Source organism: Chiloscyllium punctatum, chromosome 27 (assembly GCF_047496795.1).
Source record: "Chiloscyllium punctatum isolate Juve2018m chromosome 27, sChiPun1.3, whole genome shotgun sequence".
Lineage (NCBI taxonomy): Eukaryota > Metazoa > Chordata > Chondrichthyes > Orectolobiformes > Hemiscylliidae > Chiloscyllium > Chiloscyllium punctatum.
This window is the reverse complement of record NC_092765.1, coordinates 44683846-44711502: the sequence shown is the minus strand read 5'-3', so window position 1 is coordinate 44711502 and position 27657 is coordinate 44683846. Positions and strand designations below refer to the sequence as shown.

The 27657-nt window shown below is 41.2% G+C and overlaps 1 protein-coding gene across 8 annotated transcripts in view; it reads left to right on the top strand.

Moving 5' to 3' along the window:
- Positions 1 to 27657, top strand: part of thrap3a (thyroid hormone receptor associated protein 3a) — a 112475-nt gene that overhangs the window by 50785 nt on the left and 34033 nt on the right. For all 8 annotated transcript variants that reach the window (XM_072548586.1, XM_072548585.1, XM_072548588.1 and 5 more), the window contains one exon: positions 23602 to 23779. In XM_072548586.1, coding sequence (XP_072404687.1) covers positions 23643 to 23779 — 137 coding nt within the window. In that variant the 5' untranslated portion in view covers positions 23602 to 23642. The remainder of the gene's footprint in view (positions 1 to 23601; positions 23780 to 27657) is intronic.

Sequence of the window (27657 nt, the reverse complement as noted above, 5' to 3'; positions counted from 1 at the left end):
AATTTGATATTCCCAATCTATATGAAGATATGAATCATCTGCATGGTGATTCATATACTGCATTTTACATATGTCCTTATTGTCTCATGATTTATTGTGTCTTACAAAACAACTCCTGTAACAGGGCCTATTGACTACTCCCACCAGTGTCAATCTTTCCTTGTTGTTTCTTTCTTCCACCAAGATGCAATCTGATTCATTGGATCCTCCTAACAGCATTGTTGGCCAGAGCCTTTTAATGGTGGAAGGGGTCTTCCTCAGAATGATTTCCATGTGCTCTGCATCTGGGCTATAGCTGCTAACATTTCATTCTGCGTTAATATTTATCCTTCAACTAACTTTTAATTTATTGTCTGGTCATCACATTGGGATCTGTAATGTGATTGCTCACCTTTGACTGTGAATAATTGTAATGACCTGAGCTTGTGAAAGGTACCATATGAATTCAAGTTCTTTAATAGAAACATTGTATTTATACAGATCTATGTTATGTTAATTTCTAATAATCCATTGACTAGTGAGGGTGGGTTGGTGGGGTTGGGAAGTAAGAGGTGAGTATATGTGGACTGTCACTTTGCTTAACTGCTCTCTGCTACACTCGATGGGATCTGACATTGATGGACAAGTGCGAAGATATGGGACAGCTGATCCTGTCTGGTCAGCAAATCATTGCCTCATGGTCACTCAATCGTGCGGTTTCTATGGTATCAAAAATAATCAAAAGCTGTGGGTGCTTGCAATGCCTGTTATCGCCAAACTCAGAATGTGCAAGTAATCCTTTGGGTTCAGAAATAAACTGGCTTAGTTGAGAAGAGAATATTTTATAGAAATAGTTGCAGCTGCCTGGGGAGATTGAAGTTGTGTTGGGTTAGGAAAGAGAGCTGTTGTGTTCTGAAAATGTTGCAGTGCAAGTGGTGTGGGATAATAAAGAGCAAGTTACAAACCAAAGCAAGCAGTTACCAAAACACTTTGAGAAAAGATTTTAGTGATTTAACATGAGAGCATGAAACAAGACACGTTTTTTTCCTCAAAACTTGAAATACCTCTGGCTGAAATGCTGTCCATTGTCATTATGCAGACTATTTTAAAATCTGGGAATGTTTCTTAAAGTTATTGCAAACTAATTTATTTGTGGGGTTACCGCTGCAATAAAGGTCAGCAGATCCATTTTCAGTTTACTGTGTTCATCTCACGAGTTGGACCAAAGGGTCTGTTTCTGTGTTGTGCATCTGAGTGTATGTCAGAACATCCACTTGAATGTCTACTCATCCTGATGCCCAGATACTGCATGCCTCTCCTGATTCATACCAGGAATGTGGCATCACTAGCTGGGCCAGCATTTATCACCCAAGCTCGTTGGTGGTGAGCTGCCATCTTGAACTGCTGTAGTCCATTTAGTGTAGATGACGTGAGAGAGGGATTTACAGAATTTCAACTTAGTGACACTGAGGAATGATTTCCAAGTCAGTATGGTGAGTGGCTTGGAAGGGAACTTGCATTTTTCCCATGTGTATGTTTTCCTTGACCTTCAAGATGATCGTGGTTGGGGGTTTGGAAGGTGCTATGTAAAGAGTCTCATTGCATTTCGATAGTGTATTCTGTAGGTGGTACACTCTGCTGTTACTGGGTAGTGTGGAGGAAGTGAATGTTTGTGGAGGCAGGGCCAGTCAAGCAGGCTGCTTTCTCCTGGATGGTGTCACATTTCTCAAGTTTTGTTGGAGATACTCCTCCAGGCAAGTGGAGAGTGTTCCATCTCACACCTGCTTTTGCCTTCTAAGTGGTGGGCAGGCTTGAGAGAGTCAGGTGATGAGTCATTTGTTATAGAATTACTAGCCTCTGACCTGCTTGTCTAGTCACAGTACTTATGGTTGGTCCCATTCAGTTTCTGATCAGTGGTAACCTGAGGATGTTGATAATGGGATAGTCAGTGATGGACATGCCTTTGAATGTCAAGAAACTATGTTTAGATTCGTTCATTGGAAGTGGTTATTGCCCAGCAGTTGTATAATCTGTTACTTGTGTGTCAAAAACATGTATCAGAGGAAGTTGACATTTTTTTGAGTTAGGCCATGTTTGGATGCTTGCTGTCTTCATGTGGAATGCCAAAATATCGTGTCCCTAAAACTGTCATCGTATTACTCGAATTTCACAAAGTGCACTAACATGATACCAGCTTTACCTGGGCTGTTAGGCTGGGAATATTTGTTGGAGCATAATTCTGTCTATTTCTGTAATAGTGTATGACTTCTAATATCCATATTCAATAAATGGCCTTTGTTCACTTTTTTTGTGTACTTTAAAGTCATATGTGCTGCAGAGTGCAGGCTAATCCTGCAGCAATATATCGGACATTTCTCTAATTCCTCTTGCAATATTGGGAACACCGCTGAGCAGAGATGCAAAATGTTCCTTTGAGTCTGGTTATGTCTTGCCGGTATCTTTTCGAAAGGAAATCCTTTCTGCCATTCTCTCAGTCTAATGGAATTGTGATGTATGAAAAGGTGTGCTGCGTTTCTGGGTGAAAAATATGTGCATTGTTTTACTTTTTGTTACCACATTGGTTTGATCTAAATTGATTGTGCCAATTGTTCAAAGTACGTTTTTGTCGTTTTATAATTGCTTTTTCAAATAAAAAGTCAATTTCTTCAGAGACAACGGAGAAGAAATTTTAAGAGTTAAATCTACTTCTCTGAGGTTGTCCACTGGTGAGCTGATCAATCACCCCTCATAGAAATCATCCAATCCCTACAGAAAATAGGAGCAAGAGTAGGCTGAGTCAGCTGCTTCATTCTGTATGGTCAGAGCTGCTGCTGTACCTCAATATCGTACTCTTGTGCTCTCTCCTGCCCTTTGATGCCTTTGTCTAGAAAACTATCAATTTCATTCCTAAATGTATTCAGTGACGTGGCCTCCATGTGCTATTGTGGTGGAGAATTCCACAGAGTTCTGAAAGACACTTTGTAGCTCAGGTTGAGGTTCTGGATGTAGATTTGCTTGCTGAGCTGGAAGATTCGTTTTCAGATGTTTCATCACCATACTAGGTAACATAATCAGTGAACCTCCGAACATAATCAGTGAACCTCCGGACAAAGCACTGGTGGAATGGCCCGCTTTCTATTTATGTGCTTAGATTTCCTTGGGTTGGTGATGTCACTTCCTGTAGTGTTGTCATTTCCTGTTTTTCTCAGGGGGTGGTAAATGGGATTCAAGTAAATGTGTTTGTTGAAATGGGTTCGACTGCCATGCTTGTAGAAATTCCTGTACGTGTCTCTGCTTGGCTCGTCCTAGGATGGATGCGTTGTCCAAGTCGAAGTGGTGTCCTTCCTCATCTGCATGTAAGGATACTAGTGAGAGAGGGTCATGTTGTTTTGTGGCTAGTTGATGTTCATGTTTCCTGGCGATTAGTTTTCTGCCTGTTTGTCCAATGTAGTGTTTGTTACAGTTCTTGCATGGTATTTTGTAAATGACATTAGTTTTGCTTATTGTCTGTATAGGATCTTTCAAGTTCATTTGCTGCTGTGTTGGTGGGTTTGTAGGTTACCCATGATGCCAAGGGGTCTGAGCAGTCTGGCAGCCATTTCCGAGATGTCTTTTATGTAGAGGAGAGTGGCTGGGGTTTTTGGACGTGTTTTTCCTCCTTGTTTGGGTTTGTTGTTGAGAAATTGGACTGTTCATTGGTACCTGTTCTTTTTGAATACACTGTATAAGTGATTTTCCTCTGCTCTTTGTAGTTCCTCTGTGCTACAGTGTGTGATGGCTCATTGAAATAATTTTCTAATGCAACTTCGTTAGTGGTTGTTGGGATGACTGCTTCTGTAGTTCAGTATTTGCTCTGTATGTGTTGTTTTCCTGTAGACGCTGGTTTGAAGTTCCCCATTGGCTGATCACTCTACTGTGACATTTAGGAATGGCAGTTTTCCTCCTCCTCAGTGAGTTTATTTGCCAGTCAGGGTATTATTGATGGTCTTAAAGGTTTCCTCTAATTTGTTTCATTTAATGATGACAAAAGGAGTCATCCACGTAACGAACCCAAAGTTTGGATTGGATGGTTGGCAGAGCTTTGTTTGAGTCCCTGCATTACTGCCTCTGCTGAGAACCCTGATATCGGAGATCCCACGAGGGTTCAGTGGTTTGTCTGTAGGTTTTGTTGAAGGTGAAATGGGTGGTAAGGCATAGGTCCACTAGCTCGATGATATTGTCCTTGCTGATGAAGTTGGTGGTGTTTGGTGTATGTGTCTTTTGGTTCTTCAGATAGTGTAGTCAGTGTTTCCTTGGCCAGATTGATGTTGATGGATGTTAAAAGGTCTGTTACATCAAAGAAGACCATTATTTCATCCTCTTCTATCTTGGTGTCTTTGGTCTTCAGGAATTCTTGGGTGGAGTGGATGGCGTGGCATGAGTCTTCTAAGTGTTTTAGTCTTTGGTGTAGCTCCTTGGCCAGTCTGTAAGTTGGTGTTCCAGGTAGCCAGAATATGGGTCTGAGGGGGCTTCTGGTTTGTGAATTTTGGGTAATCTGTAGAAGTGTGGTGTGTTGGATCTGTCTGGTTTCATTTTTTGGAAGTTGGTCTTATTTATTTCTCTAGATTTCCTGAAGTTTTTTTGAGCAGGACTGTCATTCGGTTCTCATGGCAACAGACCATGAATGGACAGACACAGTACAACAAGCCATCGACATTTGGCAGCTACAAGCACAAAATAAAAAAAACTAGACCTGCAAAAATAAAACTAGATAACTTACACAAAATAACAACATAGACAACACAGAAGCATGGACTTAAAAAAAACCTTTCTTAATGGACACTGAAAAAGCGATCTAAGTAAGAGGATTAAATTACAAGATTCTAGATGTGGACAAGAAAGATTTGTTAGCAGCATTAGGCACAACACTGAAAGACAACCAACTCTCAGAAGAAACCCCGCAAACCACAGGTCTGTGATGGGGTATGGAGAAAACTGATCATGGATAGTTAGTGTTTGCAGTATGAACAGTTGTTTTACCATATCTCACTCGTTCTCATCCTTGCCAATGGAGGTTTGCTCTTTTATATAGAGTTACACCAAAAGAATTAGTGGCTAGAATCTGAACTGTTAAGGTGGTCTATTTATGTCACAGTTGGTTTATGATTGCGGTATACATAATGCATCAACTATCTGAATCACTCCATCAGGTTCCAGCCTGTAATTCAATACTGTGTATGATCCTCAACACAGGAAAGAAAATCTGCACGATCACGAAAGTGTACTGAGTAGGTTATGTTAGTCATTTCACACAATTGAGGGTGCCGATAAATCTTATCCCTTCCTTGATTCCCCACTGGTGACATCTTTATGAAGAAGGGGATTTGTGTCTGGTTTAAATGATGAAACACATTCCATTGCAATTGGCGGTCCTGACCACCAGGAATGGCATTTTGCTTGGAAGTCTGTTGCTGGTAGGCATGGCAGAAGTCAGAAATTTGATCTTGTTCCATCTCTTAGGAGCCTGATAGTTATATGATAAAACCATAATGAACTTATTGATGAATCATATCATCAGTCCTCATCAGAGTTAGTCTGCTACAAACCTAGACAGAACTCAGGTGATGGATGGTTTTGGAAACTTGAGGTTCAAGGCTTTTCTCCCACCTCTATTTTACTACACAAGTCACTTCTCTCATTACGCCTACATGTTTTCTGATCAGCCTGTTCAGTGATGTTATTACACACCTTTGGAGCAAGTGGGATTTTAACCCAGGCCTCCTAGTTCAAATGCAGGGACACTGCTCATCCATGCCAAGAGCCCTCCCTTCAAATTACTCCAATACTGTATCTCTTGACCCCTCTAATTTAAAAAAAATTGTAAACAGTGTGTTTGTTTCAACATACTATGCCTGCAAATTGCTTAAACATGCATTATTTTAAATGGGACAATTTGAACCGTTTTCACGGTACTTTTCAGGTAATTGTGCACATGCCACTTTGGAGGAAAAATTGACTATCCAAAAGTAAAATATCCTGAAGGACATTAAGTTAAATTGAGATTCCTTTTAATCAGTGAGTCACAATCTGGAATGCATTGTTTGAAAGGGTGGTGGCAATGCAAACAACAGTGTCTTGCACATATTTAACTAACTCCCTCTTCAAATGACAGAAATTGCAGACCTTTTGGGGTGGGAGCAAGGCTGTCGGACTAATTGTAGAAAATATTGTGCAAGCTAGTGGAATGCTGGCGTGTAGGACTGGAATATAAGGATACAGAAGCTACTCTGCAGTTATACAAAACCCTGGTTAGTCTCCACTTGGAGTACTGTGAACAGATCTGGGCACCACACCTAAGGAAGGATATATTGGTCTTGAAGGGAGTACAACGTGGTTTTATAAGAATGATATTAGACTTCAGAGCTTAAATTATGAGCACGAATTATACAAATCAGCTCCATTTTCTGTAGAATTTAGAAGATTAAGGGATGATCTGATTGAACTCTTGAAGATAGTAACAGGAAAAGACAGGGTAGGTAACGACAACTATTTCTTGTAGGGGCATAGTCTGAGAATTAGAGCAAGACTGTGAAAGAGATATGTTAGGAAGCACTTCTACACACAAAGGGTGGTAGACATTTGGAACTGTCTTCCACAAACTGGAATGGTTATGGGATTAATCATTACTTTTAAATCTGAGTTAGATAAAGTTTTGTTATGCAAAGGTATTAAGTAACTTGGGTCAAAGGCAGGTATGTTAAGCTAGGTCACAGATCAGCCATAATCTCATTGAATAGCGAAACAGACTTGAGGGTCTGAATGACCTCGTCCTGTTCCAGTAGTTTAGGTGTGTCTTTCAGAAGGAGGTACATTAGACCAAGTGTCTCCTTTGGTATTGTAACTTTCTATGATCCTAGTCCATTTTAGATCATGACAGCAGCAATCTTATCACTTCTCAGCATTTCTTCAGTGAGGGTCATTCTTCATTTACATAATCTTTCTTCATCATTTGATCCCTCCATCCCCTCAAACAATCTCATTGTTTTCTTCTCTGTCCATTACCTTTTTGTACAGTGGCAACTAGAACTGCATGTAACTTTTTCCCACTTACCCCATTTTAAGGTTTGAAAACTCAAAGCTCTGTGAGAACTGAGTGGATTGTAAAGACTCTTGAGGAGGAGGTGCCATTGTTGGTCTGGGGTGGACAAATTAAAAAATCACAAAACACCAGGTTATAGTCCAACAGGTTTATTTGGAAATACAAGCTTTAGGAAGACTGCTCCTTCGTTAGGTGGCTAGCGGATAGGATCATAATTTATAGCACAAGATCAGTGTCATGCAACCAAGGACAAACCTAGATTGCTGTTAAGTCTTTAATCATTTAGAATGGGTTGCAGGTTTCAATTCATTAATTTGTAAATCCAAGAACTTATTTCAAGTCGCATTCCTGAGATAACTTAAGGTTTTATAGAAAAAGTGACATCTCAGCTCAGATAATGCATTAAAGGTGTGAAGTTAGAGTATGTCTGTATCCCAATCATGAGTCAAACTGGTTCTATTTCCAAACTGTCACATGAATTGACAGCCTGCAGGTTGTGTGGTTTTTGAGCAAAATAGAATGTATCTGCAAATACAAATTCACCCCATTTGGGGGGGGGGCGGGGTGTGTGTGTGTGTGTGGGTGTGTGTGGGTGTGTGTGCGCGCACATGAGCATGATGGAGTTTCAGCCTGTAACAGAGTATGCAGGTGGATGAGAGTGTGGAGGGTATGTGTGTATGAGAGAGAGCGTGTGTATGAGTGTGTGTCTGCATGAGTGTGTGAATATGTAAGGGTGTAATGTATTGGGGCCACCTGTAGTGTGACATGAACCCAGGTCCCAGTTGAGGACATTCTCATGGGCATCGAGCTTGGCTATCAGCTTCTGCTCAGCCACTCTGGTTTGTTGCCTATCCCGAAGTCCACATTGGAGTATGGTCACCTGGAGATCCGAGGCTGGATGTTCCTGACTGCTGAAGTGCTCCCCAATTGGGAGTGAACATCCCTGTCTCGTGATTGTTGCGCAATGTCCATTCATCAGGTGTCGTAGGGTTTGCTTGGTCTTGCCAATGTACCATGCCTCTGGGCATCCTTGCCTGCAGCTTGTGAGAGACAACGTTGGTCGAGTCATGTGAATACCTGCCGTGTCCGTGGTGAGTGGTGTCCCTACATGTGATGGTGGCATCCATGTCGACACTCTGGCCTATGAGAGCAGGAGGTGAGACATGAGACCTGGGGGGTGGGCAGAGCAACATGGCAACTGTTTCTGCCTCTGAGCTCACCATTCCAAAATGTCAGGGTTTCCACCCTCCACTTTGGGAAGACCAGTGTGGTATTTGAAGTGTGGTTACACCAATAATTTGTGAACTGGCAGGTTATCTCTGTATTGACCTTTGAATTCATCCTAATAGCTGATCTTGAATTGCTGTCTGCCATCGAGCATTTCACAAGAGATGCCAGTCGGTTTAGCTTTGAGGTCTCTTACTGTAAAGATATTGGGATGGTAAAAATGTCCATTTACTGTACTGTCTAAGTGCAATTGGTATTTCTCATTTCTTCATGGGTTTAATTGGTTTCTATTCCTATTACCTCAGACTTGATATTCTGACATAGGTGAGAGTTTCCATGGCTAATTGGATTGTAATGCAATTAAGATACACTATACTGAATATGGGCCCTCAGTGTTACATTGTCTAAAAGATATGTCTGACATATTGTAAAAATCACATTTTCCACCTCCATGTACTGTTTATTTTCTACTGCTCATCCTAACCTTATTGTAGGGATACCTGACAACTGAATCATGACATTGGGGATTTGACAGTCTCTAACTTTAGAGGATCAGCATTAATAGACTACAACCGATTCTAAATGTTTATTAAGGTCCTGTCTTAAATAAGTATGCAGCTTTGTTAGACATATAGTGTGGTGTATTGTACGTTTTTTTTGTTTTGTGTTGTTGGTGAATGATCTCATATTCGAGGGCATTGTAGTTCTGTTGTAGAGCAGTGTTCTACTGCAGTAATGCAATTAAATATTTTCTTGTATGCTGCAGAAAATTCATTTGTATGAGAATTAACAGGTTATAAACATGGATATATTGTCCTTATTCCTGCATTGTTACCTCTAGACTTGACTGCTTCAGTGCAGCTGTGGTTTTTCTCTTACATTCCACCTTCTGTGAACTTGAAGATCATTCAAAGTTTTGCTACCTGTGCCTTTAACAGCAAGTGTTGTTCCCCTTTCGCCCTGTGCTCGTTGGTCTATGTTGGTTCCTGGTGAAGTCTTGATTTTAAATTCTCACTGTTCTTTTCAGCTGCTTCGTGGCCCTGTCCCTCCCTATCACCATAATCTTCCAGCATACTTGTATAGTCGTTTCTGGTATAATATGTGTTTCTTCAATGTGAATCGGCTTTAATGTGATTGAAATTTAGACCGTTATTTGTCGAATGTGAACTTTTCTTGTCTGTGTTGGCAATAACCCGATTCTGGCCCCATTAGTTTAAATGGTGCAGCAATTGTGAGATTTTCTTATAACATGAGATCGCACACGAACAGAACTATCGCATTATATCAGAACTGACTGTATTCTCATTCTGGCCCCTTGCTCATCTTCCATTTTAGTTGCATCACCATTGGTAGATGTGTCCTTAGTTGGCTAAGTCCCAAGCTTTGGAGTACTCTCCCTAGTCATTGGCTCTCTACTCTCCTCCTTTAGGACACTTCTTACAATCTGTCTCTTTGACCAAGTTATTCATCATCTGACTTATTATCAGTGCCAAACTTTTGTTTTATAATGCTCCTGTTAAGCAGCTCTAGATGTTTCATTGCATTAAGGATTTTATATAAATAAAAGTTGTGTATTTACTTGCCAAAGTAGTGGAATGTTCTAATTGTAGATGTCTAAGTTTTGTTTTAGAAGAATGTTTATCATAGAATATCTCCCTTAACGTGTCACTATCTCTAATCATGAACAGGGGTAATGGATTGCTGTTTGAGGGGTGTATTATACAAAGATGGTGTATTCTACTGCAGTAACTATTAGTGATGTTATTCTATATGAAGCATAATAGTTCAGGTTGTCAGCTGGTTTGATGAAAATTTCTGCTTTTTGAATTTATATTTTACTCCCTTGTTAATGGAATTTAAATGAAAGCACAAGCCTATCAAAGGCTTCCTTCGTTGTCAGCTGTATTGGTGCGACTTGATATATCGTTTCCAGCATCATGTGGGACTATTCAAGGAAGAGAAGAAAGTGTTTCTAGTCACTGATGGAAGTCATATCCAACACAAACAAAGATAATTGTAGCTACAGGAGACCAATCTCAGTACCAGAACTTTGCTGCAGGAGTTCCTTAGGGCATTGTTCTAGGCCCATTTATCTTCAACTGCTTCATCGTGATGTCTTTCCTTCCAGCATAAGGTCAGAAGTGGGCATGTTTGCTGATGATTTGTGTTCAAAACCTTTCTGATATCAAAACAGTCTGTATTCACTTCAGACATGGACAGCATTCAGGGTTGAGCTGATGTAACGTTTACACTACACAAGTACTAGACCACAACTGTCTTCCAAAATGAGACAATTTAACCTAACTATCTTCCCTGATATCCTTTAGATTGCCATTGCTGTATACCCCACCATCAATGTCTTGGAGGCTTCACTGATCAGGAACTTAACTGATCATTAAAACTAAATACTGGTGCAATAAACAGATCAGTAAGGGCACTTATAGCGCAACAGTGGTGTTGGAAGCTTTGAGCCAGAAAACCTTGGGTTCAAGTCTCATTTGTTCCACAGGTTTGTCAGAACAATATGAACAGGTTAGTGCTTGAGGATTTTGTGCAAGAAACTCACCTGACTGCCCAAAGCCTGACCACTGTGGACAAGGCATGAATCAGAAGTGTGATAGACACTTCCCTTTTGTCTCGATGAGTATAGCTTCAGCAACATCCATGAAACTGAACACTATCCAGGATAAAGCATCCAGCGTAATTAGCACTTTGTCAAACACCTTCCCCTACTAGCTCACATTGATAGTGTGGATAATCTAGATGATGTACTGCAACAACTTGCTAATGTTCCTCAAGAGCACATTCCAAACTTCCAGCTTCTACCACCTTGAAAGTCAAAGGTTGCACATGCATAGGAGCACTGCTACCTACAGGTTTCCTTCAAGGATGCTCAGGAGTACATACTGGTCTTGTGTTGAATTAATGATTTCTTTGAACACCTACTGCTCATGTATATTATTAAATCTCATCAATTTATTGTGTTTGGTTTTCCTTCATCTCTTCAAAGCTGCACTTGGCTAAATTTCAAACCTTAACGGTTACTTAGGTGATCATATACCTTTAATTAGTTGACTAATTGTGGCTTATTAATTATCACTGAACATGTGGACCCTGCAGTGAGGAAGTGATCTGTGTTTCATTCTGTTGACTGGGATCATGGCTCATTCAACCCTATCATACTCGATGGATTTACTGTAGCCTGTGATTTTGCTGGAGTTTTGGTCCCCACTTCTGTTTTTGTGTTGGGGTACAACTTCTAGATTGGCATTTGGAGGACAAGCAGATGGAGGGTGCAACAAGAAATGGGTGTCCCATTAGCGAAGCATGGCAAGCTGGAAAGGTAGAATTGAGACTTGACTGCATCAAAGCTTATTCTATATTGTTGCTGAACAACTGTGGTACTGTTCAAGAACTCCACCCACAGTGTTGTATAGCAGTTTATTGTCACTTGTATTTATGAAAGTATAGTGAGATGTGTACAAGCCGCCATAATACAGTGCTATTTTGTATGTGTAGAATGAGTGTGTCTCTCCTCTACCTCCTTTGAAGTTCTTGAATTTCGATATTTTATAATAAACCTGTTAAGAGGTGTTCTTACACCTCTCTGGGTGAGGCTTGGACCTGGACCTCCTGACCCAGATGTAACGTTAACAGATTATATGAGAATATCTCTCTGGACATTAATATTAAAGGATTGAACTGCACTATCTTTGTGTAGGGATGGCAATCATGAAAGAATGTGGATGACTATCCATTGTAATTTACACTTCACCTCGCCAGTCATTTGCTATTATTCCCCTGCTATTGTCAAGTTAAACTATCACTCAATTTCTGTCATTCAGAAATGCTTTCTGGCCAGGGGAATGTCACATCTGTATTGTCTTGAGGAACCACTGAGTCAGGAAATCGCCTGCATAACAATTCCCCAGGATTAGGGTATTAGCATTTGCATTATCTCTGAGGATGACCTCATCCTGCCATTGTACTTGGGGTAACTTGGAACTATGAGTAACATGGGTTGTCTTGAGTGGCATGTGACTGTGGCGGGGGTGGGGGGGAGCATTACCTTATTTGGATGCTCCCTGTAAGCAACTATATAACTCCTTCAGAATCTGCTGTTCAAGAGAAGACCAGGAATTCATGTCTCTGTGCGCATGAGCGACCATTCTTTCTCCCTCCAGGGCCTGGAATAAAGATGAAGGAGGTAAAGCCATGCTGTGTCTCTAAGTGTTTTGCTTCGACTGAGGCGGGAATGGGACAACACAGGGACACTACAACTGTGCCACAAAGACCACAACTTCTTACACAACTCATTCTTTATTGTTGCTCAGCATCTATGGTACTGTCCCAGCACTCCACACATAGTATAGGGTAGGTATTGAATTAAATTGAGAACTTAATGTGCCTTAAACTCAGACATGCAGAGTCACTGGCTGTGGTTTGCCACCGTATCTTAAGATTTCTGCATAATTGGATCCATTGTTTCTGTTCACATGGAGTTGATGATACAAACAGATGATCGTGCTGTCAGCTTGCATTACAGCTGTCTGTTGGACTTTGGCTGTGATATTTGTAGCTGGATAATCCTGAAATTTAACCTGGGACATTTATAGCTATAAAAATTCAAAAGTGATTATGCTGCCTTCCGTGTGCCATCTGGCTGGAGGACAGCTGCAGGCAGCTTGAATTCTCTGTCCATCTGAGATGTTCGACTCTGTTGCGCCTCATCTCTGTGAGAGTTGGTTTTCGCACCTCAGCCAGGAATAGAAGGTTGATATCCATATAACCTGTTCTGAGAATCTTTTATTAATATGGGGTTACTCATGATCGGCAATAAATAACAAGGATGTATTTTAATCTCCTGAAAGCGTAATGTCACCTGGACACTGATGAAGTTGCTATCTCCTTTCACAGTTCTGTCTCTCAAAACGAGAAAGACTTGCATTAAGTATCACCTTTCATAAGCTCAGATACCTGGAAACACTTGACCGTGTTTGATTTGACATTTGAGGTACTTCTGAAGTGTACTAACTATTGTAATGTAGGAAATATGGAAGTCTGTTTGTGTACAAGTGCTCTCAATTTGGTAGGATAATGACTAAATGTTGTTTCATAGAAACATAGGAGGTAGGGGCAGGAGGAGGCCATTTGGCCCTTTGTGCCAGCTCTGCCATTCATCACGATCATGGCTGATTGTCCAACTCAGTAGCCTAATCCTGCTTTCTCCCCGTAACCTTTAATCTCATTCGCCCAAGTGCTCTATCTAGCTGTGTTTTGAATATATTTAATGTTTTGGCATCACCACTTCCTGTGGTAATGAGTTCCACAGGCTCACTAAAACAGATCAGTATAGGGTACTTATAGCACAATGGTGTGTCTCCAGCTCTGAGCCAGAAAACCTTGGCTCAAGTCTGACTTGTTCCAGAGGTTTGTCAGAACAATCTGAACAGGTCAGTTAAAATATCTGAACAGGTTAGTGCTTGAGAATTTTATGGCAAGAAACTCACCTGACTGCCTTTTGGGTGAAGAAATGTCTCCTTATCTCCATCCTAAATGGTCCATCCTGAATCCCCAACGTGGGGAGCATCCTCCCTGCATCTGCCCTGTCTAGTCCTGTTAGAGTTCTATAAGTCTCTATGAGATGATCATCCACTTGTACCTAAGGACCTTGCAGTAGCCATCATCAATCTTGAGGCAACAGTTGAGACACTGGACACTATTTAGGAAGCTGCTCATTGATTTGATCCTCTTTCTTGCCCACTCTTCCTGGAAGAGATGACAAGGGTTACTCTGCTTTTCTGTTCTACTCTTGATGTAACTTGCTGCCGTGGGTCACGTAGCCCTGACTGTGAAGTTGTATCTTGCTCTAGTTTCTCTCCATCTCCTTCATAACTTTGTTGAATTCATTACATCCTTGAGACCCACATCTTGCTCCATGGACTTGATTCCCTGTGAACACCCCAGCTAACCACTCTGCCCCTGCTGATAACCCAGTTTTATTGATATTGTTAATTGTTCTGTCTTTAGGTGCTGTCACCCTCGACTTTAAGTCTGCTGACATCATTCCTCCGCAATCAAGGCCATTGCCTTTGCGCACAACAGCCCTGTCTCTCTTTTCCACCTCGTTTGATGTTTTGCAAATATATATATCCTCTTGCAAACCTGTTCAGAGCTGTTCTTGCACATCTCTGGAGCAGGTGGGACTTGAACCTGGGCCTCCTATCATTTTCAGCTATAAGGTGGCAGTATCACTATCACTTTGTCACACAAGCCAAAAGCCCTTGAACATATTGGCATCTTTCAAATTTGTACTAGACTTGCCTGGAGCTCTATTGTTTGAACATCTCCAATGAAGTTTCTACTCATGCCATTGTACCAAAATCGCTGTTATCAAGTTGCAAATTGCGTGCTGTTGTTACCATAACAAAGATAAAATATCCCTCCTTATCTTTCCGAACTTGTCAGCTGCCTTAGCCATGCTTGATAACATACTTTTCCTCCTGATACTTCAGTTATGCACGTAAGTCATCAGCATTTGCTTGATTCCATTGTTATCAACCTTACAACCCTCAGAGGTATCTGCACTTCCCTAATTCTGCCACCTTGTTTTAATTGCTCCTTTGGTGGTAGTTTTTTTTTGCTGCCTGATTCTAAATTCGGGAGTTGCTTCCCCTCATCCTCTCTGGTACTCCACCACTCTTTCTTTAGGATGTTCTTTAAATTTATCCAATTTGTTTGACCATCTGCACCAATATGCCTGATGACTTAATGTCAAATTTTGCTTCGTTAAACATTCATTTTATTATATTATAGATTGTGCATATATATAGATTGTTGCTGGAAATGACCCCCACTATTACTAAACACATCAAGACAAGCTTTGTTCCCAACTTGTAAGCTGGTGGTCAACCCCAGTCATGGTTTGTAGATAGACGCGTGGGAAACATGATACATGGAACTTCAACCAGGGCCTCTGCTGCAATTTACTCACTGTGGTGCCTTTGTTCTTTCTAGTGGGAATCAAATCAGTTCAGCAGTTCCATGCAGACTAGTGCTGTATTTCCTTCACCTGCTTTATAAAGCATTATAAGTCCAAGCACGCTGCCACCTTATAGCTGTAAGCTTTAAATACAGTTATGTAAGATGCAACAATTTTTGGTGCATTCTAAGATTGACTTCGGACATAAGTTGATTGGAAAGGCATTTCATTATGAAATAATAATCAATGTAGTTGACTCTGTTTGTTAAGTCGGTTTAAAGTTTAGTTCACTCCCTGTTTCCAGGACAAGTTGATTTGCTGGTCAGTTCGCTCCTTTCCCCAATAACAGTTGACATGGCTAGTTTTGTCAGTTTATTTTCCAAATGCTTCTCATGAATATCTTGGTTCTTAACTCCGGTTTTTCCCCTCTTCCCTTTGAATGTTATAATTCTGGGTATGGTTCTGTGGGACTGTACTGCACTTCAACGAAGTGGGAATCACTCATATCTGAGTGCATCAGAGTTTATAATGCTTTGGCGTTTATTTGCTGCTCATAGCCAAACTCGATTCCGATCCTCACTGGATCGTTTTGAGCATTGTTTGAGTCTTTTGTTGTCCCTCAATTTCTGCCCTGATAAGATCCGCTTGCTTGTTGCAAACCAGGGCAAAAACATTGGAGGCTTCAGGTTGTATTTAGTATTGAGCCAGAGACTACTTATACCAATTGTTGAAACCACATACCTGTGGTGCTTGCTGCATCATAGGAGTGTGCCTGAGGGACTCTAACTTTCTCGGTATTTTCAGCGACAGCTGAAATTGGGGCACATGTTTTAGAATTGTGTTCCAATTTTAAGCCTTTGCCTCTCTTTATCAGTCACTTATGTTCTCTCTCCAGCCTATTAGCTCCAAAGCCACTTATCCTATAACTGTAGGAACTCTTGAGATTGGGGCCAGGAATGCAAAACAAAATTGTACTACCATTTTTATATTAAAAATTATAATAATCCTGCAGCACTGTTAGAAAAATGTACATTCCTCAAGCTATCCCTGCTTCTGGTCCTCCATTCCAAAGAGATTTGTAAATGGCGTTGAATTGGCGGTCAATTACGCAATAATTTGAAGTGGTTTGGAACAAAATGTTTCAGATTGCATTGACTGCAGCAAGTCTTCACCTGCCAATTGATCATTTGCTGATATATTTCTCAATCCCATTCTTCTGTCCTCTCCCAGGCACCTGACTCTCCTTTGTCTAATTTGCTTGTTACCTCTTCAAAGAATTGTCGCAGATTTGTCAGGCGTGACCTCCTCTTGATGAAGCTGCGCTCACTCAGCCCTATTTACCATGCACTTCCAAGTACTCCGCAATTGTATCCTTACTAGTGGACTTTAAAATCTTAACAACAACTGTGGTCAGGCTAACAGGCCTATAGTTTCCTATCTTCTCTCTCCCTCCCTCTTTTTAAACAGGGGTGTTATATTAGCCATTTTCCAGTCCTTTGGCACCCTCCCTTGACTCATGATTCCTGAATGATCACCACCAATACCTCTACAAACTTCGCAACTACCTCCTTCAGAACTGTGGGGTGTAGTCCGTCTGGTCCGGGTGATTGGCTCACCTTCAGACCTTTCACCTTCCTCAGCACACTTTCCTTAGTGATGGCTGCTACATTCACCTCTGCTTCCTGAATCATGAAGCTCTGGTATGCTGCTGGTCCTGCATCCTGTAAAAACTGGTGCAAAGTACCTATTCACTTCCTTTGCCATTTCTTATGTTCCCTATTGCTACTTTTCCAGCCTCATTTTCCAGCAGTCCAACATGTGCTCTTGTCTGTTTCTTTCTTTTACAGATCTAAAAATTCCTTTCTAATGTCTTACAATCTTTTATATTGCTAGCTAGCTTACCCTCACATTTCATCTTCTTTCCCTTATTGCTTCTGTAGTTACTGTCTGCGGTTTTATTGCGCACCTTCCTTGTGCAACTTGCCATAGTTCCTGCTTGTTGGCTTCCTTTGCACGTGGAGCAAGAGAGAGATGCACACACTTGCACGGTGGCTGTTTGACTGTTGGCTGTAGGAAAAGGAATGTTATTGTGTTACAGTTAAAATCTGATTTTCTGGGGTAAACATGGGCCAACCTGCCGACAGAGCAATTTGTTTTGGTCAGGAACAGAGAATATTCACGGGAACTATGTGCCTCAGTCCAGCTAATCAAACACAGACTCTACTTGGCAGGACTTAAGGCTACAAATAACCTGTAATATTGCAGTTAAATTATCAAAGTATGTAATGTGCCAAAACAGCAGTACATGGGGTGTGAAAATTCATGAGAAAACATGCGAGGCCAGGATTTTATCCAGTGGGATGTGCAGTGGTCTTCCAGAATCCTAGATTTTGAGTTCTTGGAATTCAGGGAGCACTTGTTACATTTAGGATATGGTGGGCCCTATATAAATGTCAGTTCCTTATTTTAGATAAAATTATAAAGTTCTGATGTGCAGTTCTGCCCCCTCTTGACTTTCCTGGTTTGTCTAGTATATTATGTTGCCATTCCTGAGTTTGGCAGTACTGACTTTTTTTTAAATTAATGATCAACAAATGTACAGATAATTCCTGCATCTGCCTGACATTTAGATCCTGTTGTGATGGATCACACTGCTGGGACTTGTCGCCATGGCAAATTTGTTCTTAGCCCGTAAGCAGCTAATGTAAACAGATCCCTGCTCATGGTCCTCCGGACCATACATTCGCCACATTAACTCAGGGAGCCTTCACAGTAAAGTTTTGTCCGCAAGCAAAACAGGCTTTTAAAAGCATAACCCTTTTACTACACTGAGATGTGGTGCATTTTTTCTAACAAAAAAAAACTTTTTGGGGTTGACATTTCACTTCTTCTGTTGTGGAATAACCTTTTCCATTAAGCTTGTATTGATGTAGTTGGAGAGTGGGCTGGAAAGAGTGGCCAAGATGCTACTTTGCAAAAGACAGCTGAACCAACAGCACAACTGGATAGTCATAAGTTTAATGGTGGAGACAGATTTATCATCTAATTTTAACTGTGTACTTTTCTAAACAACAACAACTTGACCTGCCCAGTAAGCCATCTCTGACAACCTGTCATCTCATTTCATCAACAATCATCACTGAGATGTAAAAGAAATCAGAGCAGTGGAGCAATGAAGTTGAAGTTTGTTTCAAGTGGAAGGTGCCTCAAATATGTTCTCCCTGGAGTGTTTCTGTCTCAGTCATGGAGATATGTTATTAAAGGAAAGAAGGTGAAATAAATGGACAATCTAGTTTTCCATTGTGTTGGATGGAGAAGGCCTATTCACTGGAACAGCAAACACCGCATTCCCATTGAAGCTCCAGTTTCACAGTGTAAGCACAACCCTATGCTAGCCATAAAATTATCCTTCAGGACCTCCTATTACTCTGGAAGCTATACACGTGAACCTTGCCAGAGAGATGACAGATGGAGTTTAATTTAGATAAAAGCAAGATGTTGCATTTTGATAAGACAAACTAGGACAGAACTTACATAGTAGGTGAAAATGAGGACTGAGGGTGCTGGAAAAGCACAGCAGGCTAGGCAGCATCAGAGGAGCAGGAAAATCAACATTTCGGCAAAAGCCCTTCATCAAGAATGAGCCTGGTAGGCCCTAGGGAGTGTTGTCGAACACTGGGACCTAGAAGTGCAGGTACGCAGTTCTTTGAAAATGGTGTTCTCATGTAGACAAGGCAAGGTAAAGAAGACATTTAGCATGCTTCCCTTCAACAGTCAGAGCATCGAGTACAGGAGTTGGGGTGTGATGTTATGACTATGCAAGGCATTTGTAGGCCACATTTGGCGTACTACCTACAATTCTGGTTGTCATGCAATAGGAAGAATGCTATTAAACTGGAAAGGATGCAAAAACAATTAACAAGGATGTTACAGAGACTGGAGGGTTTGAGTTATAAAGAGGCTGGAAATACTGGGACTTTTTAACCATGGAGTGTAGAAGGCTGAGGGATAACCTTATAGAAGTTTATAAAATCATGAGGGGCATGGATAACATGAATAACCAAGGTCTTTTCCCTAGGGTAGAGAAGTCTAAAACAAGAGGGCATAGGTTTAATGTGAGAGGGGAAAGATTTAAAAGGGACCTGAGAGAGAACGTTTTTACATGGGGTGCTGCTATATGCAATGAGCTTTCAGAGGAGGTGACTGAGGCAAGTACAATTGCAACATTTTAAAAGACATTTAGACATGTACGTGGATAGGAAGGGTTTAGAAAATTATGGGCCTAACGCAGGCAAATAGGACTAGTTCAGTTTAGGAAACTTGGTCGGCACGGATGAGTTGGGCTGAAGGGTCTGTTTCTCTGCTGTGTGACTCCATGGTATTGTGGCTTATTTGCAAGTGTTTTGGATGATCAACATTAGGGTTTGCTGCCATTTACATAACTTTGGTGAGACCACAACTAAGGGGTGTTCAATGCAGTTCTCATCTCTCTACCTATAGGAAAATAAACTTTGGAATGTATGCAGTGAAGATTTGCTAAGTTGAGTGAGGTTGTTCATCTTCAGGGCGATTCAGTGGAATTAATCTATACTCACTGGAGTTTAAAAGAATGAGAGATGATCTCCTTTGATGATAAAAGATTCTGGGAGGGTTTGGCAGGTTAGATGCGGAGAGACTGGTACACTGGACATATTCGAGCTAGAGTGGCATAGTCTCAGGACAAGGGGTTAATTTTTGGGCTCTGAAAGAATCAAGGTGTGTGAGAGTTGGAGGGAGTGAAATAGAGTTGAGTTGAAGGCGAGCGTAGAATGTTGGAGCAGGCTTGCTGGACTTTATGGCCTACTGGTCCTATTTCTTACGGTATGCAGATCTGTGTACGCACTGTACTATGTAAGAGCTACTGAACTACTACTTTTTCTCTGCCAGCATTACTGCACAAACCCAACTGCCCAGGAAGAAGGTCATAGGCTTAATTTTAAAGGGCAAAGAATTTGAGATGTGTAACAGTGAAGTGCTAGCTATCTCTAGCATGATTTATTACCCAACCCCCATACATGGTTCACATGGTGCATTCTGGCTGATATATTTGTTGTGGAATGGTCTAGTAAAATTATTTCACTGCAATATGATTATATGGAACAGGAGAAAAGGCAAAATACTTAGCACTTCGATCAGTTTCAGCAATGCATCAAATCTGCCCAGTTTCTTTATTTCTTTGCCTCCATTTCTCTTTCTTCTCTATGCACACTCATTTAATTTGCTAATGATATAAAGTTGGGTAGAAATGTAACTTCTGAGGAAGCTTCGATGGGGTAAGGGAGCATTAAGGGAGTGGGCAAGAACATGGCAATTGACAAAAGATGTTGAGAAGTGTGAAGCTGTCCACTTAGCAGAAACAATATAGAAAAGCAGATTGTGTTTTATGTAGTGAGAGCTGGGAAATGTTAATGTTTAGAAGGACTAGGATGTACTTGTGCATGAATGTCAAAGTCAACATGTAGGTACAGAAAGCAGCTAAGAAACCAAATAGTCTGTTAGTCTTTTTTTCCACACTTAAGGGTTTGGAGCGCAAAAGTGAACTTACCATCGAGATAAGTTACCGTGAACTTATCATGTCGGGCATTTGTAAGGTCACATCTGAATCACTGTATAAGATTTCATTTTCCTTAAGAAAGGATATAGCTACTTAGAAGTGCAACCAGAGTTCACTAAATCAAGGGGAACTCTCAAAGGAAAAAAAATACTTGCGTTACAGAGTCATTGAGTTTTTTTATCACAATGATTGGGAGCCTCAAAAGCAAAGCTCTTCACTTGACTTGTTCCTAATCTGAGGATTGTCCAAAGAGAAGTGATTGAGTGTCCCAGGTCTGTCTGTCTTACGATTCCACTGAAACATATGCTATTCTTAAGGATTCTGTCAGGGAAGGGGCTAGGAGGATATTTCCTCTGGCTGGGGAGTCTATAACTAAAGATGACATTCTCAGAATAGGAGTCAGACATTTATGATTGAAATGACAGATTTCTTCAGTCAAATGCTAGTGAGTTTTTAGAGTTCTGTACCCCAGAGAGTTCTCATTGTTCTGTCTTTAAACATATTCAAGACTGAGATTGGCAGATTTTTGAATAGCAAGGGAATTGAGAGTACAGGGATAGTGAGAAAGGATGCTGAAGATCAGTCAAGATATTGAGTGATGGCCTTAAGGGCCATATGGTCAACTCCATTCCCTGCTACTAATGTTCTTTATCATCTTACTTTCTATACATCCTTTTCCTCTTTCCTCTTCTCCATTTCTTCTTTTCTGCTATAGTTTAATTACTGGTATTTCTCTTAAATGGTAAACATTACAATGGCTCCAGTATCTGGAGTTGAAACTTGTAGCTCAATTGTTTGGTAGACAGCTAATATCCATTTGTAGTGTTGCTTTGTTTGCAGAGTGTAATGCATTATCCCATGCTGATCAGTGCCCCTGTAGACACATTGGAAACTTGGAATTAAATGAAATCTCAAGTATTCCTTGGGTCCTTCCATGAAATGTGGCGAATTCCAGTTTCTTAAAGACACTTTAAAAGCAGAATTCTGAGATTCTCTAACTCTGAAAATAACTCTCAGAAGTTTAAAGTAAGGTAGGCCAATGGGATCATTTATGTGAAAATGATTTCTTGAGGTTACAGACTTAATGATTATCTGAATGATGAAGTGGATGAGGGCACTTTAGGGATGCAGAATTGAGTTTCACTGAACTATAGGCCTGTATCTGAGTTTGATCTTTCCTGATGTTTTGTTGCTAGAAATGTGGCCATCTCCCCTCTCCCTGTCGGATCAGTGCTGGGGAGAGTTTTCTGTGCCATTCTCTGTTAACTGAATAAGAATGGAACTCTTACCTGGCTAAAGGGAGGAGATGTAACCTGGAAATCCTTTGTTTGCAGCAACAGTGGAATTTACTTTGTAGTTCAGAGATTGACCTTTTTTAAAGTGTGAAAGCATATTGGCTGTTCGCTGGGTTGTGCTTCTAATCAAAGCAGGGGCTTTCCATGCATCATGTCAGAGTTAAAATAAAGGTGTAGTTTTTGTGTTGTTCTGTATCCCAGGAAAAAATTAATTCTGACAATAAGTGTAAGGCTTTGTGTCAATGCTATATCTTTAAGAGGTGTATTTTTGTCTTGTTTTCTTTCATCAAGTACGGTTGAAACAGAGTTGCTCAAAGCCAAACAAGTAAATCATTTGTGAGGCCTTAAGTTTTTTAGTTTTAGTTTTCAGCAGTTGCTGGGATCATGAAGCTGGGTGTGGATGCTCTTGTTCCCCTCTGTTCCAACTAAAAACTGGGGTTCTCTTCCTGCTGCTAGAATTGCATGTGAGACATCTGTTTTACTGAATTTGCCTTTGCCAAGGGTGTGTTTATGGGATATTCCTATATTGGAACAGTTAATTAGTAGTTAATGCATATTATTTTGTTAAGCATTTCGATGGAGTTACAGTTAAGCCAATTCTTTTATTTTTATTTTGTCTGTATTTTGACAGTAGTGTAAAAAGTGTTTTTTTTTGCTTAAAGTAGAATAGTTTGACCAATCAAACTGCATCTGGAACTCAAGCTTTACACTTGCCTTTAAAATAAGAGAAAGTTAAGGTCTAGGCCAACTTAATATATTTTGAGCAGGTAGTTTGGTCTGTCCATGCCAACTTGCAGCATTAGCTTAGTCCTGTAGTCCTTGTTACAGGGTACTGGGGCAGTGGTGAAAATTGTCCCATCATTGTGAATATCAAGCATATTATTAACAATATTGCATGCTCAGTGGTGAGCTTGGTTCCTTGCATCAGCAGGAATGTGGTTTAGATGTCACCCTTGGATAGAATTATGAGCATCTGAGGTACAGGAGGCATTCAGGCTCTTTCCACACTTTTAATCACTCCAGATTCAATTCTCCTCCAGCAAAAAGCGCATCAATCCCTTCACCCTTTTACTTCCCATGTGATTGCAGAAAACGCAAAGGTCTCACATATACCAATGCTGTTCTCCCACACTGCCCTGCAGTCAAAGGTTGCAATGTTCTCTTGAAACATAATTGTATAAGCTTTTCTGTAAATTCCAACTCAATAAATTCATTTTTTTGTTACGATATTGAGGTTTAATATGTGCCGCAGTTGTAGGGTCCAACTTTTGTCAGTGAAACGGGAATGAAATTGGAGAGGGAAAAAATGTAAAACTAAAAGAAATATCAAGTTGTATGACATACCATTCAATCCAGGTGCTCTTGTTAAAGCTGGCTCTATTTGTTTGCATGCTTTTATCTTTCTCTGGTGTCCTCTTGATAAGTTTCTGCATCTCCTTTTTGACAGGTACAAAGTGACAAGCTCACTTTACCACATCCACGTTGAAAATGTCGAAAGCCACGGGTTCAAAGTCCAGGTCGCAGTCATCTCATTCGAGATCCCGTTCTCGTTCTCGCTCCCGGTCCTTTACGAGGTCCCGCTCGCGTTCTCGCTCCCGGTCTCACTCTCGAAAACGGAAGTACAGGTGAGAGAATTTCTTGAGATGATTACATCCTGATTTTATGAAACTAATACTCTCTGATTATCACTGGAAAGATATCTTTCCAGTGCTCTGCTCTGGTAAAATGTATGATTCTAGCTGGTTAAAATCCAACAATGCTGCCCCCTACGTTGAGCATCCCTAGCGGCCAATGATAACCGCGTTTGTCTAATTCTGTACATTCTCAGTTGTTTCCAACTGAGAGAAGTGTCCACTTCATCTCCATATTTCAACTTGTCACTGCCAAACATAGTGTTAACTGTGGCTCAATGGTAGCATTCTCACCTCTGAGCTAAATGTTGGGTGTGAGTCCAATCATAACAGTTAAAATTAAAAAATGGATGAGTTGTTAAGACCAGGGAAGGAAGACTAGAATAGTTCCTGTCTTTTCCCATTCTCATTTAACTGCCAATTTTTCTTTGTCACATAGACTTGCCAATCAGCGAGTGTTTAAGTATTTAGGTGCGCACACAGACAAGCTTCTCTAAGTTCCTAAGAAAAAGTACATTGATTGTATTTAACACTTGAACTAAATAAAATGATTTTTAAAGTTGCTCCACCTCTCTCTCTCTCCTATGCAAGAGTACACATGCAAGTTAAAGATGGGAGGGCAGGTAGTGCTTTTCAAAATTCCAAATACACCGGGATTATAAACTGGTGTTGTGATTTTTATCTTTGCCCACACCAATCCAACACTGACAACTCCACATCAATAAAAGTTAGAAGTTTATAAATGTTATCTATTGATTTGGGTGCTTTCAGATAGGGCTTAGTGACCTTTGGATTTATCATAGAAATGATATAAAGTTGTCTGTAGGCATTTTATCTTTTCAAATGGCATCAACAGCTGCTGATTTAATTCTGACCACTTCCCATATTGTGCAAATGATCAAATGAAAGGCAGCACTTTGAACTTGCAGGATGGCGAGAAAGAGTGAGAGAGAGAGAGACACATGTGAGGTTGCTTTTTTTGGCATCTTCCTGTTTTGTGCCTTTGAGTAAAATATTTTCTTTGCTGTACATTTATTTGATATTAGTTGGATAATTACAGAATTGATACAATGCAGAAGGAGATCACTTGGGCGATCATGTTCACTCACACCCAATCCTCAATGAGCTTTATGACTTGGTGTTGTCCACCTACCTTGGCTCATACCCTTGCACATTGTTTTTATTCAAATAATCATTTTATGCCCTCTTGAATATCTCAATTCATTCTCCCTCTCCCACATTTCCATGTAGTGCATTTCAGACCCAAACCACTTGCTTACTCCCACACTACATTTGCAGCATTTGTAAATTGCTTGAAATTTGTGCTTGCTTTTTTTCTAACCTTTTGTAGGAGGGAGCAATTTCTTCCTGTCTCCTATATCCAGACTCCTCTTGATTTTAATCACTCCTATCCCTTGCTTTCAGTGTGAATCATGTGATACTGAAGAATCTAATAGACATATATGTGGTATTCATGAGTTGCAATATGTTATATTCTCAGGCACGTCAGTGCCCGGGCTTATCAAGCAATTCAGTTAAGAGCAGTATATTTTCAATAAATTATTGTGCTTCAGGTGATCTTAAGGAAAATGGAGAATGAGACTTTTACGCCATCAGGTCACATGTATGATAGTGATGATATCATGAGTATGTTGCATAAAGCTTTTCCAGAATGGGAGACAGAACACACAATTGACTTAAAAGGTCAATTGACTGCTAAGGAACAAAGTTTTTTCCTGGTGCCTCTCAATCAGCACGACTAAAACTGATTATCAGGCTACTTAGTAGTGAGAGCTTATTTTGTACAGATTGATTAGTGTTTCCGCAAACAATATAGTTTAATATAGTAGTAAAATAGCAGTTACACTAGAAAATTATTTTACTGGCTACGTTTGTTTTGGCAAATCCTGGAACTGTATTATATAATTGCAAATACTTTGTTGTATGAAATGGGGGAGAAAAGCATAATCTTTTTCATGGATGAGGCCAGGGACTCTTCAACCTCAGATTGAACAGAGGTCACTCCAGAATATTGAAGGTCAAACAAAGATTCAACTTTGGGAAAGTGAGGACTGCAGATGCTGGGATCAGAGTCCAAACTTGTGGCGCTGGAAAAAGCAGCATCCGAGGAGCATGAGAGTCGACGGTTTGAGCATAAACTTTTCATCAGGAATGTGGGGGGGAGGAGAGTGAGTACATGAAGGTAGAGGGTGATGGTGATAGGTTCCGCTAGGGTGGATGAAGGTGGGGGTTACGATAAGTGAATGAAGGTGGGGGAAGGGGGTGTTGGTTGCAATGGGGGATGAAGGCGGGTGAGGGGGTGATGGTTGCAATGGGGGATGAAGGTGGGAGAGGGGGTGATGGTTGCAATGGGGGATGAAGGCGGGTGAGGGGGTGATGGTTGCGATGGGGGATGAAGGTGGGAGAGGGGGTGATGGTTATGATGAGGGATGAAAGTGGGGGTGATATTACGATGGTGGGGGTGACGGGGGAGGGGATGATGGTGGGGGGTGATGGTGGCACTGAACCACCCCACCACCCTGTGGCCGATTGCTTCAATTCCCCTCCCACTCTGCCAAGAATATGCAAGTCCTGGGCTGCCTCCACTGCCAAATCCTAGCCACCTGACAACTGTCGGCAGAACACCTAATCTTCCTCCTTCAGACCAACCAACCACACTGATTTTATGTCAATTTCACCAGTTTCCTCATGCCCTGCCCCGCCCCCCCCACCTTATCCCAGATCCAACCCTCCAACTCAGCAATGCCCTCTTGAACTGTCTGACTTGTCCATTTTCCCTCCCACTATCTGCTCCACCCTCCACTCCAACCTATCACCATCAGCTCCTATCTTCATCCACCTGTTACATTCCCATCTATCTTCCAACCAGCCCCACTCCGTCCCATTTATCTCTCAATCCCTTGGCCACCCCCACACCACCCCCATTTGCCCCCCCCCCCCAACACACGTTCCTGATGAAGAGCTTATGCTTGAAACATTGACTCTCCTGCTCCTCGGATGCTGCCTGACCGGCTGTGCTTTTCCAATGCCACACAAAGATTCAGCTTTACCAATTAGGTTTAAAGGAGAAAACTGAGGATGTGGCTTGAACCTTCAGCTTTCCTCTGACACTTAAACAGAGCAAATGACGCTTAGCCAAGCCCAGCATCGTACCATAACTGTTCCCATTGAAGCATGCTTGCTTGATAATCTTGAAGGTGAAATCTAAAAATGTATAATACCTACAAAGCCCAAATTTCAGATCAATCCCAGAAAATTAGATGACTGTCTGAGCAGGATTCCTGGATGGGCATCAGTTTACCCCCAGCCGACATGGGTTGCACGCTAACCAAAGGCTGGTAGGTTTACATACTTGTTTATGCTTTCATGGATGTCAGTGTTGCTAGCAAGACTGGCATTTGTTGCTCCTTCCTAATTGCCCTTGAGAAGGTGCTGATTCTTGAATGACTACAATCCATGCAGTGTATGTAACCCCCAATACTATTAGGAAGGCAATTCTAGGATTTTGACCCAGCAACAGTGAAGTGTGGCAATTTATTTCTAAGTCAGGATGGTGTGTGGTTTGGAGGGAGCTTTAACTCATATCTGTCACCTGGCCTGGCCTACATGTGACTCCAGAACCACAGCAGTGCGGTTGACCCTCATCAGCCCTCTGAAATGGCCTAGCACGCTACCACTACAGGTCTCAAGAAAGAAATGAAACTAGATGGACCACCTGGCATCAACCTAAGCACAGGAAATGACAACAGCGAAAATAGCCCTGTTCACCTTACTAATACCTGGAGGCTATTGCCAAAATTGGGAGAGCTGTCTCACAGACTATAAAATGTGTTGCTGGAAAAGCGCAGCAG